We start from the raw sequence: 19,410 nt of genomic DNA on the forward strand, positions 1-19,410 counted from the left end.
AAGGAACTGTATGTTTTAGAAAAGAAAAATGGATTGTTACTCTAATAGGTTATATGTCCCACAAAGGCAAGTGCGGCATTCAAATCCTCACCCACCTGGGGCCTCATGTATAAACGGTGCGTGTGCACAAAAATGTTGCGTAAGAACGTTTCCACGTTCAAATCACAATGAATAAAACCTAAACTTGGCATAAAGCCACGCACATTTCCACAGTAGCTCATACCCTGACGTACGCGAGTTCTGCGCTAGGTTTTGCAGACTGGCGGCACCCATCGTCAAAGCAGTGCTACTGTTCCCGTGTGGTTACCCTTTCTTTTTTAGATCCACATCCCTGATGCGGCTTTATAAATACACTGAAATTAACTGCATATTGTTTATTAGTTTAATGTATCGGATTGTAATTAACCTGTAACAATATAATAGTCCACAGAATGGTGAAACTATTCTAAATACAAAAGCTGCTTTAGTGTTGTTACTCTCACTGCACCATCTTCTTCTTCTTCCAGCTGCTCCCGTTAGGGGTCACCACAGCGGATCATCTTTTTCCGTATTACTCTCACTGCACCACTGAGTATTTATATCACTGTATCCAAGTGTTTATCACAGCTGTACAGCAGCTGATCTGAAAGAGAATTATCAGTATACAGCATCAAGCACATGCTGCCTCAGCCATGCTGTCTATTGAACTGCTCTCATCCGACAAACGCTTCAGAGCCTTTCCTGTATGGACCTCGCAGTTCAGAAACACTTTCGTCCCAAGAACTCTAAACGCACTCAATCAGTCCATCAAGTGCTCCTTGTAGAACTGTTTGTACTTATAAGTACAATTACCTCACTGTAAACTTGTGATAGTTATATTGCACAAACAGCCACTTTATAAAGCGCGTATTTACATATGATGACTATATCATTTTTAAGATGAAATGCAGCAAAATATGTTTATTATATTATACAGATTAAACTTTAACTTCATTTAAATAATCTATGTTGTTAATAATTAAACATGTGAGGACATGGTGCCGCAGCGTTAGAGAAGCACTGGTGCTCAGTTCACAGATTGTTCCTGCCTTGCACGGTATTCTTGCTGGTGCTGGAAGGATAGATGGATAGAATAATTAAACACGTACTACGAAGATATTTCAATGATCCTTAAAACTTTTGAAGAATCTGCGTTCTAAGCTTACAGATAGCTTAACATCTATTACAGAGCTGCTTGTGTAGCAATTGGGTATTTGGAGAAAAAAAACAAGGACAGGAATTGGGGGTTAGTACGTTTGAAAGAGACAGTTCTGCTACAATAAAGTATTTCATTGAAGGTCGCGCAGCAAGCATCTTGCGTGAGATATGAATAATCACTGCGCCATCGTGTTCCCATATTTAATAACATGCTTTAATTCCTATCATCATGAAAATGATATCACGTATACATCTCAGTATTTTAATTATTCAGAGAGCTGTAATATTATGAATGTAATAGATTCTGTGTCCTGTCGGAGGAAGAGAAAGCCTGGAAGCACGTAGTGATTCACACACAGAGCACATAGAAGATCAAATACAAAACAAAGCATTTAACATGCAACTTCAGTTACGATGGGATTTGAGAAACTAAACATTAAACAATTTTAAGATGAAGTTTATGAGGCTCTACTTTAATGACAAAATAAATTACATGATTAAAGTGGATATTTAGAGATTAAAGTTGACATTTCGTGCTTTTTTCCCCACTTTGTGCCTATTTTTTTTTCTCTGTACCCTAATAAGCTTTCATATGACACTCAGACAGTGGGCTATGACTCGCTTTTTCACGGCGACTTGATATGTGACAACTTTTTTATTTCGGGCACTGTGCGACTTTGTGAACTTGAGCTTTCGAGTTTCTCCGACACGCTATGTCACTCGATCAACTTCCTTTTGTTGTTTATACCACTGTTTAAACCAGCAAATAGTATGTTTTTCCTTGCCTCCACTTGGTATTTGCAGAAATCCTTTTATTTTCCCTCGTGCTTTTGCCATTGTCTTTTCACAGAAGGCTGATCTTAAGGGCTATTATATTGATTTGCATATTCAAAGAGGCATAATTCTGGGAGGAGTTGGGGCGGGACAGCAGGCGCGTGCACATGCGTTACTTTTCACGCTGAACGGGATTTATGGAGCGGAAGAATGTGGAAGATGACGTTCTCAGATTTATGCATGTGGATTTTTTGTGCGTAAGCACATTTCCGCTTTTGTGCTTATGTCATGTTATAGTGCGAATTCTACACACAGCGTTATGCATGAGGCCCCTGTACTTTTCACAAAGAGGTACTATAAAAGCTCTTGTGAACATGTACCCAGCAAGCACACAATTCTGCACATTGCCCTTCCACAGCACACTACATATAAAAAGGACATACTGCCCCCTAGAGGCCCCTGTACCCATACACCTCTCTCTTGCATGCAGGTCTGTGATGTCCTCTGATGCCCAGTGTCTTTCAGGCGGTGTCAAACTCTTGCCAGTGACCACTTGCTTTTAATTCTAACACTATTACGCTAATTAAAAAATATGCAAAGAGTTCTGAAAATGTATGTTTTAAAAAAAAAACAAAAAAAAACTCACCCACTTTTCTGTACATTGTTGAACTTTAGATAGGAAAGAACAGCCAGAAAGAGAAAAAATGTGAGCACGGACTCCAGCAGCATGAACCGTGATTGGCAAATCAGCGCATTCTCTACAAAATAAACAAGAAATAGTCTATTCAAAAGCTTCACAAGGAAATAAAAAAAAAAAACTTCTTGTCAAACAGGTCCACTGAAAGTTGACTTGGGTATTTTGGGCAGCAAATATTAAGTTTAACTATTATGTATAAAAAGTAAAATATATAATTTTTTTATTTTTTATTTATTTTTATTTTTTTTAAGTAAACCGATTTTATTTAGTTATAAATACACTAAAAATCAAATATATATTTTCTTTAACCACAATTTTCAAGGTTATATGTGACTAAATAAAATCGAAAAAAATCAGGATTAGTGGGTTTGGTGAGCCTTTAAGATGGAATGGATAGTTCTCATTAAGACCTCAAAGATTAAGGCTCCAAGATTCGGTTCCCAGCCAGTATGGACTTTGTGTGTACATGTGACTTGCATGTTGTATTCCAGTCTCCTTCCGCATTCGAAAAAAATTAAAACGTTGGAAGCCTATTAATTTGAAGTAAAATAGCTCAAATCAACTTTACTCTGCAGTGAGGATTATGTTTCTTTTCGGAGCACATTTGTGTGTAAACTGCCACATAATTTGTGGAAACAGAAATAGGATTTTTCCATATAATTCCATTCGATACAAATATTGGCCCAGAATATTTTACAGCTAAAAATCACAACTTTATGTTGGGAAACAATCTTGGGACATCATTTTCAGCGCAGTGCTTCATATTGGCATTTCATTAAAGCATCCTATTATTTAAAAAGAAAAACTAGAAATCAGTTTGTGGAAATGAAAAAAATAAAAAACCCATTTGCATAAGTAAAAATCAATTACAGATCGATTTTAAGAATAAGAATACAAAAGCAATATACCCATTAACAAGAGGAGTGCAGCTCCAAGGGCACTGACATGTGAGAATTGGAGCTCCACAAGGATCTGATAGGCCACTGGAATTAGGAGAGCACCTGAGAGGGCCGGGAAGAAACGCATACTCCAAATGGGAACATTGTTCGCGTACTCTGAAAAGAGATTTTAAATTTTTAATTAGAGTAGGCAACAGACTTCTAAACACACAATATAATAACAAAAACTAGTACCTTCATTAAAGCAGATGTCATTATTTGACATATAGTCATAGGGTATCTGAGACTTGCCAACTACAGTTGCAGATCTTGTCCCTGGACCATGTCAAGAAAAACAACTGAAAATTGCTGGGCACATCAAGTTTAGCAACTGCATGAGAAATGTCCATGTTAAATTATGTGAATGTGTGGTGTTTTTTCAGCACACCCTTGCTTTCCCCTTTTTCTGACCAAGAATAGCTTGTTGCCTAATGGAAACAGAGCTGTAGGAAGGGTTAACAGGTGTGGTGTGTTAGGCTACCTTTTTCTTTTTTCCATTACGCTTTGGTACAGAAAACAAGAGACACCAGACAGACAAGTTTCTCTTCTGTTTGCAAAGTCCCAAACACCCACATTTCTTGTTCCATGTGACTGCATTATAAGTACTATACTTCCAGATAAGCATTCATTGGTTTTCAGCTGCTCCAAAACCTGCTTGATTTTGTCACAAGCTGTGGACTAATTAGGACCCAGTCACTGTGTGCATCTAAATTACACATTCTGCTTGTGTCTATTTGGGTTTTCTTCAGCTCCTCAAATTTCCACTCACACTCCAAAGCTATGCGGGTTAACTGTTCCAGTTTCAATAAATGTGACTTTCAAAGTACAAGCATCCCATCCACCACTCTTTCCTACACTGCGTCCAAAGCCAGTGGCATAGGTTCTGCCTCCTGCAGGTCTTACACTGGATAAAGCAGAGTGAAAAATGAATAAAATGATCCATCCACATTTATCACACATTTTAACTGACCGATTTAGAATAGTCAATTTACTCAATATGATTGAGAGGGTGAAAGTAACCAAACCACCTTGAGCAAAACGTACAATGGCAAGTGAGTTGTGAGCAAAGTTTTATTGTTAACACCAGAAATAACAATTCCAATATACTAGTTACATGCGACAAAGTTTAACCATCCATTTATTCTCAGAGAAGCAATTATACCAGCATTTTCATGTTTGTCGTCTAATCTTTATTTCATACTGATTACTTCTACAGCTTAGAGTAGCTAACTATATTCATGCAGCTGGAGGCTCTTACCTGCTCCGATTCGGTTCCAAACAAAATTTCCATCAAATCCTCCAATGTATGCTGAAAACAAAAAAGAACATTTTAATGAAACCTGGTAAGAATTTAAGTAATGGCCATATCTTACCTTGGGTTCTTTCTAACTTGTACAAATCTAATAAAAAGTACTGCAGGTTTACAGTGTAATTATAGTCATGCATACGCAATAAATTAAAATGCTCTCTTGAATGTACTAGTAAACACGTCACCATGATTTGACAGTAAAACAACTTTACCTTTTGTAAAGCACAAACAATATTGTCATTTACTGGGTACAACGTGTGAAGAACAGTTTTTCATAGTTGATACAATTTCACTTGGTAAAAGTTCATTAATTAGTCAATGTTTTCATAAATTAGTTAGACAGTCAAATGGACACTATGCATTTAAATGAATTTACAATATCTATACGGAGTGTACAGGAGAAGATTAGATACTTCACCCCCAAAAGCATTCAACATATGACCCAATGGTGGCCCACTGTCATCAATGAAAAACATCTGCTTCATGTAGAGAGACACAAATTGCCCATAATAGACTTCATCAAACCTAAAACAAAAAGAAAAACTCACCTTAATATCAAAAATCAAGAAAAATATCTTCTACAAAAAGGCACAGATATCAAAATATTCCTCTTCTCTTGCACATCACTTCTAGGTTTTAATTGATTGGCTACTCTAGGTTTTAATTAGCAAGTGCCCTTCAGCAACAGGATGCCTCCAAAAGATAAAAGTGGTATCCTCCAAAAAACTCAGAATCCTTGGATGTGAACTGCAAATTCAAGATGGCCTGGTAGCCCTCTCACCACAGGATATTCTCAGGAATATTCCCCTTGTGACCAAAGGTGTTTATCTCTCACTCTACTGTCACTTATTCAGTGACTTGATCTTGTCTTGTCTTTACTCACAATTTTCAAACTTTAACTTCCACCTACAGCATGCCACTCAACCTTTCTCCTCCAAAAAGCTTCTGTCCACCTCCTGGACTCTGTTTTTCATTTCACCCACACTACTCTTCAGCTATGCTTTCTCCAAGCTGTGGATTAAGCTTTACCCACCACCATTTGAACTACTCTCAATTAACTAAAGTTCATGCAAACCATGAAGCCACACCTCTTTAAAAGCATCTTGGGATTGCTTAGACCAGGGGTAACAAACTCAGATCCTGGAAGGATGCCAGGTTTTCATTCTTTATCTATTCATAATTAGCAACCAATTACTGCTGCTAAAGCAGATGTCACATTACACAACTTCTAGTTGCTGGGTATATCAGACTCACTGACAACAGTTGCTGATCTCATCACCAGACCATGTCAATTTAAATAACTGGGCATGTTAAATTACACAACAGCATGGCGATTTCCCAGCACAGTCTTGCCCTTTTTCAGAATCAGAATTATTATAAGGAATCTGACTCCAGTTTTGATGACTCTCCAATTATCCATCCATCCATCCATCCACCCTCTTCCGCTTATCCGAGGTCGGGTCGCGGGGGCAGCAGCTTGAGCAGAGATGCCCAGACTTCCCTCTCCCTGGCCACTTCTTCTAGCTCTTCCGGGAGAATCCCGAGGCGTTCCCAGGCCAGCCAGGAGACATAGTTCCTCCAGCGTGTCCTGGGTCTTCCCCGGGGCCTCCTCCCGGTTGGACGTGCCCAGAACACCTCACCAGGGAGGCGTCCAGGAGGCATCCTGATGAGATGCCCGAGCCACCTCATCTGACTCCTCTCGATGCGGAGGAGCAGCGGCTCTACTCTGAGCCTCTCCCGGATGACTGAGCTTCTCACCCTACCTTTAAGGGAGAGCCCAGACACCCTGCGGAGGAAACTCATTTCAGCCGCTTGTATTCGCGATCTCGTTCTTCCGGTCACTACCCATAGCTCATGACCATAGGTGAGGGTAGGAACATAGATCAACCGGTAAATTGAGAGCTTTGCCTTATGGCTCAGCTCCTTTTTCACCACGACAGACCAATGCAGAGCCCGCATCACTGCGGACGCCGCACCAATCCGCCTGTCGATCTCACGCTCCATTCTTCCCTTATATAATTGCCATATACACAACAAATCACATACCTGAGACAGATAAAAAAAGAATGTAAAGATATGATGAAATAAACACCAATAAAAAAATATTAACAATATGTTAGCAGTATTGCAACACCCTGGGAGGCCTGGGTTGATGAAACTAACCATTTGTGAGCTTGATGGCCTGTGGGGGGAAAAATTGTTATATCCGATTGTTTTTTGTGTATGTTAATCTATAATGCCTGGCCAATTGACGAAGTTCAAAAAGGTTGTGGCCTGGGTGTGAGGGGTCGGTGATGACTTTTCTAGCCTGTTTCATGACTCTGGAATAATACAGGTCCTGATATTTTCAGCAGACCTGATCACTCAATGTAGCCTGTTTTTGTCATGTTTAGTCACTGATCCAAACCATACTGTTATGGATGAGCTCAACACAGACTCAGTGACTGCTGTTTAAAACTGTATCAACAGCTCCTGTGGAAGGTTGAACTTCCTCAGCTGTTGCAGGAAATACATGTGCTGACAACCAATATCTTGCTGTTTGACGGAGCCAGTGCTGTATGAAAAGGTAACAGGTGTGGCACGTTCAGCCACAATCACTGCCCTTTCTTTTTTTCCTTATGTTGTAATACACAGAATACAAGACATCAGGCAGACAAGCTTCTCCTCAGTTTGCAAGGTCCAAAATGGCCAAGTTCCTAACTCCTCATGGCTGCACTATAATTATTCATTGGTTGTCAGCTCTCATGCTCATTGAGCCACCCCTATGCCTGAAGACGAAAACAAACTTGTCTGTCGGAGAAAGCTGCTATTTTGAATGAATCAGTGGGGAGGTCACACTACACAACTAGTGATCATGGGAGTGCACTACTGTCTGCCTCGGACTCTCTAAATTATGTAAATTAAGGCTACACCTCAAAAACCGCTGGAAAAGTTGTTTAACGTGACATGGCCTTAACATGCCACACTTCTTTAGTCTTGCTTTTCTAAGATTTAGAGCATTTGTTTCTTTTTACTTGAACAGCAGCCAACTAATAATGACATGCAAAGAGTCAACAGAATTTGATTCATTTAAACGTAAGTGTTCTTCATGCAATATCTGATTTAATGAACTATTTCAAAAGAAAAAACTGAAGGTCTGAATAATATTGATCTGTTTAGGTCAACAAAACACTCAGAGAAACAAAAAAGGTAAATCAACAGTTTTGGAAATGTCTGGTATGACAGAATAAAAAACCAGCATACATTTATATACAGCGTGTTTCATTAACTGAAAGAATCGGCTTCTAATTAAGAAATTGATTAGAATGAAAATGGTGCCCACATAGAGAGTAAGTGATAGAGAATTGAGCCAACAGCCCTGTCAGTACCTGAGCCACTACACAATGATTCTCCAACCAAAATATATCAAAAAAGAAGAAATCTGAAGAATTGAGAAACAACTTACACTACAGACTTGGGATAGCTTATGCCCCACAGCCGTGTGACCAGTCCTGCCACAGTAACTGCCACCAAAACCAGATTGATTTCGGCTTTGATTATTAAAGGCAGCTTTAGGAATTGTAGCATGTCTCAGCAGTTTACCTAAGGTTCCTGGTAAAGAATACACTGCAGGGGAAGAAAAAAGAAAGGACAATTTTCAACATGGTTACCAAAAATAAAAAGTCAAAAATATTAACATAAGTATCACCTTATCAGTGATGGGCAGCCCACATTACAATATTTTAAATGAGGAACAGTGGCAGAGTGATTAGCACCAATGCCACACAATTGAGGGAAACCAGGTTCAGCTTAGCTATTAGCTAAACAAACAAGCTGGATGATCGGTCTCTCATTTGTCAAATTTCTTATGTTTTTATGTTCTTATTTAGTGATAAATGATGCAGAAAGACAACATGGAGAAATGTGGGGTAACAGTACAGAAGGGAAACTAAAGCCAATAAAGTTTTAAAAATACTAGAGAAAACAGAAAAAGCTGAATACAGGAGATAAGAAGAAAGAATTTGATAAAATATGAAGAATTGGTGCAAACACCAGAACAAGGGTACATGGGGGGGGGGGGGGGGGAGCAGAAAGAAAAGATGAACCAAAAACAATGATGGGTGTGTACATAAGACTGGCAACAATCTTCTTCTTTCGGCTGCTCTCATAGTGGTTACCACAGCGGATCATCTTCTTCCATATCTTTCTGTCCTCTGCATCTTGTTCTGTTACACCCATCACCTGCATGACCTCTCTCACCACATCCATAAACCTTCACTTAAGCCTTCCTCTTTTCCTTTTCCCTGGCAGCTCTATCCTTAGCAACCTTCTCCCAATATACCCAGCATCTCTCCTCTGCACATGTCCAAACCAACGCAATCTGGCCTCTCTGACTTTGTCTCCTAACCATCCAACGTAAGCTGACCCTCTAATGTCCTCATTTCTAATCCTGTCCATCCTCGTCACACCCACTGCAAATCTTAGCATCTTTAACTCTGCTACCTCCAGCTCTGTCTCCTGCTTTCTGGTCAGTGCCACCGTCTCCAGCCCATATAACATAGCTGGTCTCACTACCGTCCTGTAGACCTTCCCTTTCACTGTTGCTGATACCCGTCTGTGACAAATCACTCCTGACACTCTTCTCCACCCATTTCTTCCTACCTGCACTCTCTTTTTCACTTCTCTTCCACAATCCCCATTACTCTTTACTGTTGATCCCAAGTGTTTAAACTCATCCACCTTCGCTAACTCTACTCCCTGCATCCTCACCGTTCCACTGACCTCCCTCTCATTTACACACATGTATTCCGTTTTGTTCCTACTGACCATCATTCCTCTCCTCTCATACCTCCACCTCTCCAGGGTCTCCTCCAAGGTTATTATAGTTTTGCCTTTTTATATTAGTTTTTATTTCTATATTTTTTCTGACCTTACTTGGAAATTCAGTTTAGTTTTAGTTTTCCTTCATCGTGCATTTTTAGTTTTAGTTTAGTTTTAATTTTACAAAAACATTTCTATTTTATTTTTATATATATTAGTTTCAGTAATTATAGTATGGTTAAAGAGCTACTATGGAGTTTAGTTTTTGTGTCACAATGAGACAGAACTGTACACTTAACGAGTTTGGATAGGAGTTTAATGTTAGTGGAAGCTTACTACACTACATGACAGTTTACTATTTGGTTTTGTTTTTGTCTGATAAAAACAAGCATAATCAACACCAGATACTAAATATGAACAATTTTACACAATTTTATTCATCCATCTATTATCCAACTGGCTATATCCTAACTACAGGGTCACAGGGGTCTGCTGGAGCCAATCCTAGCCAAAACAGGGCACAAGGCAGGAAACAAACCCCGGGCAGGGCGCCAGCCCACAGCAAGGTGCGCACACACACCAAGCACACACTAGGGACAATTTAGGATCGGCAATGCACCTAACCTGCATGTCTTTGGACTGTGGGAGGAAACCCATGCAGACACGGAGAGAACATGCAAACTTCACACAGGTAGGACCTGGGAAGCGAAACCAGGTCTCCTAAGTGCGAGGCAGCAGCGCTACCCACTGCGCCACCCTGCCACCCACACAATTTTATTATTTTTAAAATATTTTCTATGTCATTTGTGCTAGACAAATCTGCACTGACTGTTGGCACTTTACTTTTCCTTTTATTGCCCAGAATGGGCCAATTTGTAATGAAATTTAGGTTAATTTTAAGGTGTGAGGGTTTATTACTCTAAATGTCTACAGCACACAACATATCCTTCTCCAATGACAAACTGCTTATAATGAATGCCTTAAATATTGTATTCAAAAATCTCAAATACTGGGCTTTGCTATTTCCTACCAGCCATATTGAGCTCTGATTCCATCTCAAGCACAAACAATTTATAGACAGAATTTTGCCACCTGCAGGCCTGAAAAGATCAAAAATCAGAAAACAGAATCTACTGTGTTCTTACAGGTGTGATCATAAAAATCACAGGGCCTTAGGAAGAACAAGGCTCTTAGGCTTGAATCAGTGTGCAGACCCCACCTAGCTAAGAAACAAAGAAAACAAGCATGTAGTGTCAAGGTTGGGGGCAGTGAGACTTGAAAAGTCCATGTATTAGAACAGTAAACCCTTAATGAGCAGAGCAAGAGTAGGTAATAGAAGTATGGATGGGCACAAAACAACAGAGACAGCATCTGAGATTAGGAACAATGTATACATTAGCTAAACCTGTTTATCAGGGCAGGATCGCAGCAACCTGGAGCCTACCCCAGCAAGTTTGAAGGCAAGGCAGGAAAAATCCCTGGTATGCAATATGTATGATATGGCTGATGTTATGAACAAAAAGAATATGATATTTCAACTATTTTGAGAGAGAGAGCGAAACATTGAAAAAAATGGGGACAAATATCTGCTATTGGATTCTTTTCACAATATCTGGTATTAATAATGATGAATATTAACTAAAAAAAGATAAATGAATAAATATAGCATAAATACAAAAACACATTAGTATGTTTAGCTTTTCATCATTTGGCAGACTCTCTTTGCCTATCTATCTATCTATCTACCTGTAGATCAGTAGAGACAATACCAACTCAGGAATTTTACAAGTATTGTATCGTTCCATTGTTAAATGACATTTTTAAAGCAAAAGTGATTGGTTAGCAACAATATGTTGATCTTGTATGACGACCTAGTCAGTCTCTCGATCAGTGCCGTTTTATTTTCAAAAATCAGGAGTGGTCTCCCCTCGACTTTCTCGTGTACTCAGATATGGGGATGGATATTTGAGGTGGAAACTGCAAGACAATGATTATATTATGTAAATTAAAAAACCATCAACAAATCAAATCAATAATGTATTGATCAATTATTAAAGTAAATTTGATTAAATCGGACTCTGCAGCTGCATAGAAAAATCGAGTATGTTCAGGTAAAGTAACACTTCCTGTTGATGGATTTGGCCCAAAAGTTAATAGAGATCTACAATTTTGCTGTAACAACCACATGCCAAATTTCATCCATCTATCTAGTTGTGTTTTTGAGTTATCGTGTTTACACACACACACACGCACAGACATAATTCCAAAAAACTGTATTTTCGGACTTGGGGAGGTCTATAATGTCAAGATTAATCAAAATCTTGAGGTCGAATATTTTTCATGGTTATACTTTCTCTATACAGTGAATTACTGTCAACAAAAAGCAGGCACCTGAGAAATAAACTGAAACGTTACTCACTCGTGATTTTTCTGTCCATACGGTAAAGTTTTTGTTGACCACCATATTCCAGTTTCAGGCATTTGAATTACATCTTGATATACAACAAGTGTAAAGAAAGGCGGTACGTGAATCACTTTCTAATCCACACGCTTTAAGCATATTCAGCTCACTCTGTCACCACAAATGCTGTGTGAACAGCCGCCCTCATTCATCAGCCGCTGTTCATCCATCCATCCATTATCCAACCCGCTATATCCTAACTACAGGGTCACTGGATGAAGATACGTAGGCGGCTCGTGGTGGATGACTTTCATTTTTGGAGTTAAAAATTATAAGGGTTAAAAACTAACAGCAAGAAAATTCATTCAAAAACAAAAACTAAAATTATTTTAGTAAATTATTTTATTTCAGTTAGTCTTTCCAGCTACTTTAATAGTTTTGTTTAGTTTTTCATTTCGGTTTTGTTAATTATTTTATTTCAGTTTACGAAAATGTTTTTTTAATAATAGTTTCAGTTTAGATTCTAGTTTTTGTTAACTATAATAACCTTGGTCTCCTCAACCTGCTCCCTACTCTCACTACAGATCACAATGTCATCAGCAAACATCATAGTCCATGGGGACTCCTGTCTAACCTCATCTGACAACCTGTCCATCATCATTGGAGATAAGAAAGGGCTCAGGGCCGATCCCTGATGTAATCCCACCTCCATGTTGAATGCATCCGTCGCTCCTACCGCAGACCTCACCACTGTCATACTTCCCTCGTACATATCCTGTACAACTCTTACGTACTTCTCTGCCACTCCCGACTTCCTCATACAATACCACAGCTCCACTCGAGGCACCCTCTCATATGCTTTCTCCAGGTCCACAAAGGCGCAATGCAACTCCTTCTGGCCTTCTCTAAACTTCTCCATCAGCATCCTCAGAGTAAACACTGCATCTGTGGTGCTTTTTCTTAGCATGAAACCATACTGCTGCTCACTAATCATCACCTCCCTTCTTAACTGAGCTTCCACTACTCTTTCCCATAACTTCATGCTGTGGCTCATCAATTTTATCCCCTTGTAGTTACTGTAGTCCTGCACATCCCCCTTATTCTTAAATATCGGCACCAGTACACTTCGTCTCCACTCCTCAGGCATCCTCTCACTTTCCAAGATTCCGTTAAACAATCTGGTTAAAAACTTCACTGCCATCTCTCCTAAACACCTCCGTGCTTCCATAGGTATGTCATCTGAACCAACGACCTTTCCATTTTTCATCCTCTTTATAGCTGTCCTTACTTCCACCTTGCTAATCCGTTGCACTTCCTGATTCACTATCTCCACATCATCTGACCTCTTCTCTCTCTCATTCTCTTCATTCATCAGCCTCTCAAAGTACTCTTTCCATCTGCTCAACACACTCTCCTCGCTTGTGAATATGTTTCCATCTTTATCCTTTATCACTCTAACCTGCTGCACATCTTTCCCAGCTCGGTCTCTCTGTCTAGCCAATTGGTACAGGTCCTTTTCTCCCTCCTTAGTGTCAAACCTCTCATACAACTCATCATACGCCTTTTCTTTAGTCTTCGCCACCTCTCTCTTCACCTTGTACCTTATCTCCTTGTACTTATCTACTTTCTGTATCTCTCTGACTATCCCAGTTCTTTTTTGCCATCCTCTTCCTCTGTATATTCTCCTGTATTTCCTCATTCACCCACCAGGTTTCCTTTTCCTCCTTCCTCTTTCCAGATGTCACGCCAAGCACCCTTCTTGCTGTCGCCCTTACTACATCAGCTGTAGTTTCCCAGCTGTCTGGTAACTCTTCACTGCCACCCAGTGCCTGTCTCACCTCTTCCCTAAACTCAACCTTGCAGTCTTCCTTTTCCAACTTCCACCACTGGATCCTTGGCTCTGCCCTCACTCTCTTCCTCTTCTTGATCTCCAACGTCATCTTACAGACCACCATCCTATGCTGCTTAACTACACTTTCCCCAACCACCACTTTGCAACCTTCTATCTCCTTCAGATCAACTCTTCTGCACAAGATGTAATCTACCTGTGTGCATCTTCCTCGACTCTTGTACGTCACTCTATGTTTCTCCCTCTTCTTAAAATACGTATTCACCACAGCCATGTCCATCCTTTTGGCAAAATCCACTATACCCTGACCTTCATTCCTCTCCTTGACAGCATACCTACCTATCACCTCCTCGTCTCCACTGTTCCCTTCACCAACATGCCCACTGAAATCCACTCCAATCACCACTTTCTGTCCCTTGGGTACACTGTTCATGACTTCATCCAAAAATCTTCTCTCTCACACACTGCACACCCAACTTGCGGTGCATATGCACTAACAACACCTCCAATTTCCAGCTTCATAATCATTACTCTGCCCGACACTCTTTTCACCTCCAAAACACTCTTGACATACTGTTCCTTCAGAATAACTCCAACCCCATTTCTCATCCTATCCACACTGTGATAGAACAATTTGAATCCACCTCCAATTCACCTGGCCTTACTCCCCTTCCATTTAGTCTCTCGCACGCACAATATATCAGCCTTCCTTCTCTCCAACATATCTGCTAACTCTCTCCCCTTACCAGTCATACTGCCAACATTCAAAGTTCCTACCCTCAGTTCCACTTTCTTTACTTTCCTCCTCTCTTCCTGCCTCCGGACACGTCTCCCACCTCTTCTTCTTCTTTGGCCAACAGTAGCCCAATTTCCGCCAGCACCCTGTTCGCCAACAGTATTGGTGGCGGTTGTTATTAACCCGGGGCTCGACCGCTCCGGTATGGAAATTTGTATTGTTGTCTGCATATTGATTTGGCAAAATTTTACACCGGAAACCTCCCCATTTATCTGGGCTTGGGACCGGCAAGAAGAAACACACTGGTTTGTGCATTCCCTGTGGCTGGATTATAAGGCTAGCAACAATGCAGGGCTTAATTAGGAGTGGTCTTAAGAGGGAGAGCAAGCAATGGAAAAAAGGAAAAAAAAAAAAAAACCCATACATGGCTAAAATGAAAAAAGCACATTAATGACAAATAAAAAAAAGAAAAGCACAGAGATTTTAGACTCCATGGAAAAGGATACTCTGTGTGTGTGTGTGTGTATATTATATATATATATAATATATATATATATATATATATATATATATATATATATATATATATACACACACACACACAGCGTGCACCCGGAAAGTATTCACAGCGCATCACTTTTTCCACGTTTTGTTATGTTACAGCCTTATTCCAAAATGGATTAAATTCATTTTTTTCCTCAGAATCTACACACAACACCCCATAATGACAACGTGAAAAAAGTTTACTTGAGGTTTTTGCAAATTTATTAAAAATAAAACTGAGAAATCCCATGTACATAAGTATTCACAGCCTTTGCTCAATACTTTGTTGATGCACCTTTGGCAGCAATTCCAGCCTCAAGTCTTGTTGAATATGATGCCATAAGCTTGGCACACCTATCCTTGGCCAGTTTCGCCCATTCCTCTTTGCAGCACCTCTCAAGCTCCATCAGGTTGGATAGGAAGCGTCGGTGCACAGCCATTTTAAGATCTCTGCAGAGATGTTCAAACAGATTCAAGTCTGGGCTCTGGCTGGGTCACTCAAGGACATTCACAGAGTGGTCCTGAAGCCCCTCCTTTGATATCTTGGTTGTGTGCTTAGGGTCGTTGTCCTGCCGAAAGATGAACCGTCGCCCCAGTCTGAGGTCAAGAGCGCTCTGGAGCAGGTTTTCATCCAGGATGTCTCTGTACATTGCTGCAGTCATCTTTCCCTTTATCCTGACTAGTCTCCCAGTCCCCACAGCATGATGCTGCCACCACCATGCTTCACTGTAGGGATGGTATTGGCCTGGTGATGAGCGGTGCCTGGTTTCCTCCAAACGTGACGCCTGGCATTCACACCAAAGAGTTCAATCTTTGTCTCATCAGACCAGAGAATTTTCTTTCTCATGGTCAGAGCCCTTCAGGTGCCTTTTGGCAAACTCCAGGTGGGCTGCCATATGCCTTTTACTAAGGAGTGGCTTCCGTCTGGCCACTCTACATTGCAGGCCTGATTGGTGGATTGCTGCAGAGATGGTTGTCCTTCTGGAAGGTTCTCCTCTCTCCACAGAGGACCTCTGGAGCTCTGACAGAGTGACCATTGGGTTCTTGGTCACCTCCCTGATTAAGGCCCTTCTTCCCCGATCGCTCAGTTTAGATGGCCGGCCAGCTCTAGGAAGAGTCCTGGTGGTTTTGAACTTCTTCCACTTACGGATGATGGAGGCCACTCTGCTCATTGGGACCTTCAAAGCAGCAGAAATTTTTCTGTAACCTTCCCCAGATTTGTGCCTCGAGACAATCCTGTCTCTGAGGTCTACAGACAATTCCTTTGACGTCATGCTTGGTTTGTGCTCTGACATGAACTGTCAACTGTGGGACCTTATATAGACAGGTGTGTGCCTTTCCAAATCAAGTCCAGTCAACTGAATTTACCACAGGTGGACTCCAATGAAGCTGTAGAAACATCTCAAGGATGATCAGGGGAAACAGGATGCACCTGAGCTCAATTTTTAGCTTCACGGCAAAGGCTGTGAATACTTATGTACATGTGCTTTCTCAATTTTTTTTATTTTTAATACATTTGCAAAAACCTCAAGTAAACTTTTTTTCACGTTGTCATTATGGGGTGTTGTGTGTAGAATTCTGAGGAAAAAAATTAATCCATTATGGAATAAGGCTGTAACATAACAAAATGTGGAAAAAGTGATGTGCTGTAAATACTTTCCGGAAGCACTGTATATATATATATATATATATATATATATATATATATAAATAAAAGCCTTTGAAAGTTATGAAATGATTGTAATTCTACTTTCGTATACCATAGAAACAAATATCTGACAAAATGATCTAAAAACACAGAAGCCGCAAACGTTGTGAAAACCAATACTTTCTCAAAACTTTTGGCCACGACTGTACAAGACATTAAAAATTTCTGTTTTGTGCACACATTATATATATATACATATGGAACCATTTCAAAGCCCAAAGAAGCCTGCACAGAAAAAAACAATTCTTTGTCAAGCAATGGTTCTGCGAAAAGCCAGACAACTCAGTCAAGTGCCATTAAGGAACCAGTATGTTTATGAGCGTAGATACCGCCATCGAGCCGGTTGGAAACATGAATAAAGAAAACAAACACCAAAATGTGTGCACAATTAAGTCTCGAGAACAGCAAAAAGTTAAAAACCAGTCCAACTGTTCGCCCTCCACTCTCGAACCTCTAACTGGTATTTTATAATATCCGACCACTTCGAGGCTAGATTTCATTATCAGTGTCCATATCTTTCAACTCAATTTATTTTAAATAAATTTGTATCCAGAACGCAGTGTAACACGCTGAAATAGACGCAGCCTTTTTAAGACAACTTTCCTGAATAGCCACCACTCGGGTGCAAGTGAATGACATGCCCGCGCATTTCTCACCTGAATTGGCGTTTCCTCCTCAACGAAACCCCTAGGAAAGTTCGTCGGTTATTTCTTCCTGGGAAAAAAAAACTAATTCCATTTTTGCATCAAATTAACATAAAAGTTACCTACCAGCCGCCCCTCGGTCGAACCGCACAAGCAAGACCGAAAAACGACATCAGCGAAGGGGAAGCAGGTGAAGCTGGTGCACCAACAGCAGGACAGAGCAGCGAAGCCCAAACAATTCTGAGCCCGGCGCTCGATTGAACGCGACTGCTACGTCATCGCTGCCTGAGCACGCGCAGAGAGGCACTCATGCAGCAGGCGCGAGCACGGTGGAACTGGCAAGCCGTACAGCTTTCTCGTACAGCTGACAGTTGTTCAGATTTTAAGGAGGCGTACATGGCGAAAGTTACCTCCCGTTTACGTTCGTCTGCCAACCGCTAGAAAAACCCCAGAATAACAAGAAGAAGAAAGTTTCCACCCTGTCTATACAGGATTTGTTTTTAGATAGTGAATGTAAAGCCGTGTAGAGCTGTCCTGACTGCACTTGACAGTCAGGGGGTGGCAAGTGGGGTGACCGCCCCAGGCCCCGCTTTTGAGGTCCGCGTGTCCCGTTCGAGCGGATTTGTCAAGTTATATTCTCCAGTATATATATATATATATATGACATACTTCTAAGTGGAACCCTTGCTTGCAATTTGGGTACTTTTCTAGAAGAGGCCCTGCTAATTTCCGTCATGACACCGCATCGCATTTCGCACTGTCGTGGTATTGTCATGAATTATGAATTGCACTTTTTAAATAGATTATATCGTTATATTTTGATCAAGTCCGCGTGTTATCTTGCAAAAATGTATCTCAATACTGTAATGAGAAAATCCGGTGTATGTTAAAATTATTTTTTATTAAATTCATGCGCAAGTTTATACAGTCCACACACCGGTAACAGCGTTTGATGTAACCGGCCCTGCGTGGGGTTGATCAGCTCTAGGCCCCGTAAACCCCTAAGGCCGCCTCTGATGTCACCCATCTGGCACGAAACTTGTTGTGACTGCACCCGAACGTCGCCTATTCGGAGTGTCGTTTTAAGAAGGCTGTGTCAGTTCAGTTCATTTTATAGTCTCCTTGCGAAGAGTTTAATTAAGGGGGATAGATAGAGAGATAGATAGATAGATATGAAAGGCACTATATGATAGATAGATAGATAGATAGATAGATAGATAGATAGATAGATAGATAGATAGATAGATAGATATGAAAGGCACTATATGATAAATAGAAACTTTATTAAACTCGAAGGAAATGGCAGGGTTACAGAAGCAGCGAACATAAAAAAGCATAAATAATAAGAACATAAAAAATTCGACAGACGAGACCAGACCATTCAGTCCATCATACTTGTTTGTTTAGCTAATAGCTCAACTGTCCCAGTATCTCATCCAGATCCTTTTTATAGTTTCTCAGGGTTTCTGCTTCAACTACATATCCTCTTAGTTTGTTCCAGGTTCTCGCAACCCTTGTACTGTATAAATAAATGCTTCCTGGCTTCGGTCCTAAATGCACTTCTCCTTCATTTCCACTGGTGTCCTCAGGTACGTGATTTACTGTGTAGTTGAAAGAATTCTGCTGGATCTACTGTACTTTAGCCGTTAAAGACCTGGATGAGGTCCTCACGCAGTCTCCTCTGTTTTGAGACTAAACAGGTTTTATCCTCTGGGTTTGTCACGGTAGGGCTTGTCCTCAAGTCCAGGGGTTGCAGTTGGTTACTCTCCTCTGCACAGCCTCAAGTGCTGTATCATGATCTCTTGTATCATGGTGGTGACCAGAATTGAGCACAA

At 40.6% G+C, this 19,410-nt stretch overlaps 1 protein-coding gene across 1 annotated transcript in view; it reads right to left on the reverse strand.

Annotated features, from left to right (window-relative positions):
- Positions 1 to 17,806, reverse strand: part of pomt1 (protein-O-mannosyltransferase 1) — a 42,116-nt gene extending 24,310 nt beyond the window's left edge. The window contains exons 1-6 of the mRNA XM_028808628.2: positions 17,702 to 17,806; positions 8,340 to 8,500; positions 5,313 to 5,419; positions 4,844 to 4,894; positions 3,556 to 3,702; positions 2,597 to 2,708 (exon numbers count right to left, since the gene is read on the reverse strand). Of these exons, the coding sequence (XP_028664461.1) occupies positions 2,597 to 2,708; positions 3,556 to 3,702; positions 4,844 to 4,894; positions 5,313 to 5,419; positions 8,340 to 8,461 (539 nt within the window). The 5' untranslated portion in view covers positions 8,462 to 8,500; positions 17,702 to 17,806. The remainder of the gene's footprint in view (positions 1 to 2,596; positions 2,709 to 3,555; positions 3,703 to 4,843; positions 4,895 to 5,312; positions 5,420 to 8,339; positions 8,501 to 17,701) is intronic.
- Positions 17,807 to 19,410: the final 1,604 nt, after the last annotated feature.

This window comes from Erpetoichthys calabaricus, chromosome 9 (assembly GCF_900747795.2).
Source record: "Erpetoichthys calabaricus chromosome 9, fErpCal1.3, whole genome shotgun sequence".
Taxonomy (NCBI): Eukaryota; Metazoa; Chordata; class Cladistia; order Polypteriformes; family Polypteridae; genus Erpetoichthys; species Erpetoichthys calabaricus.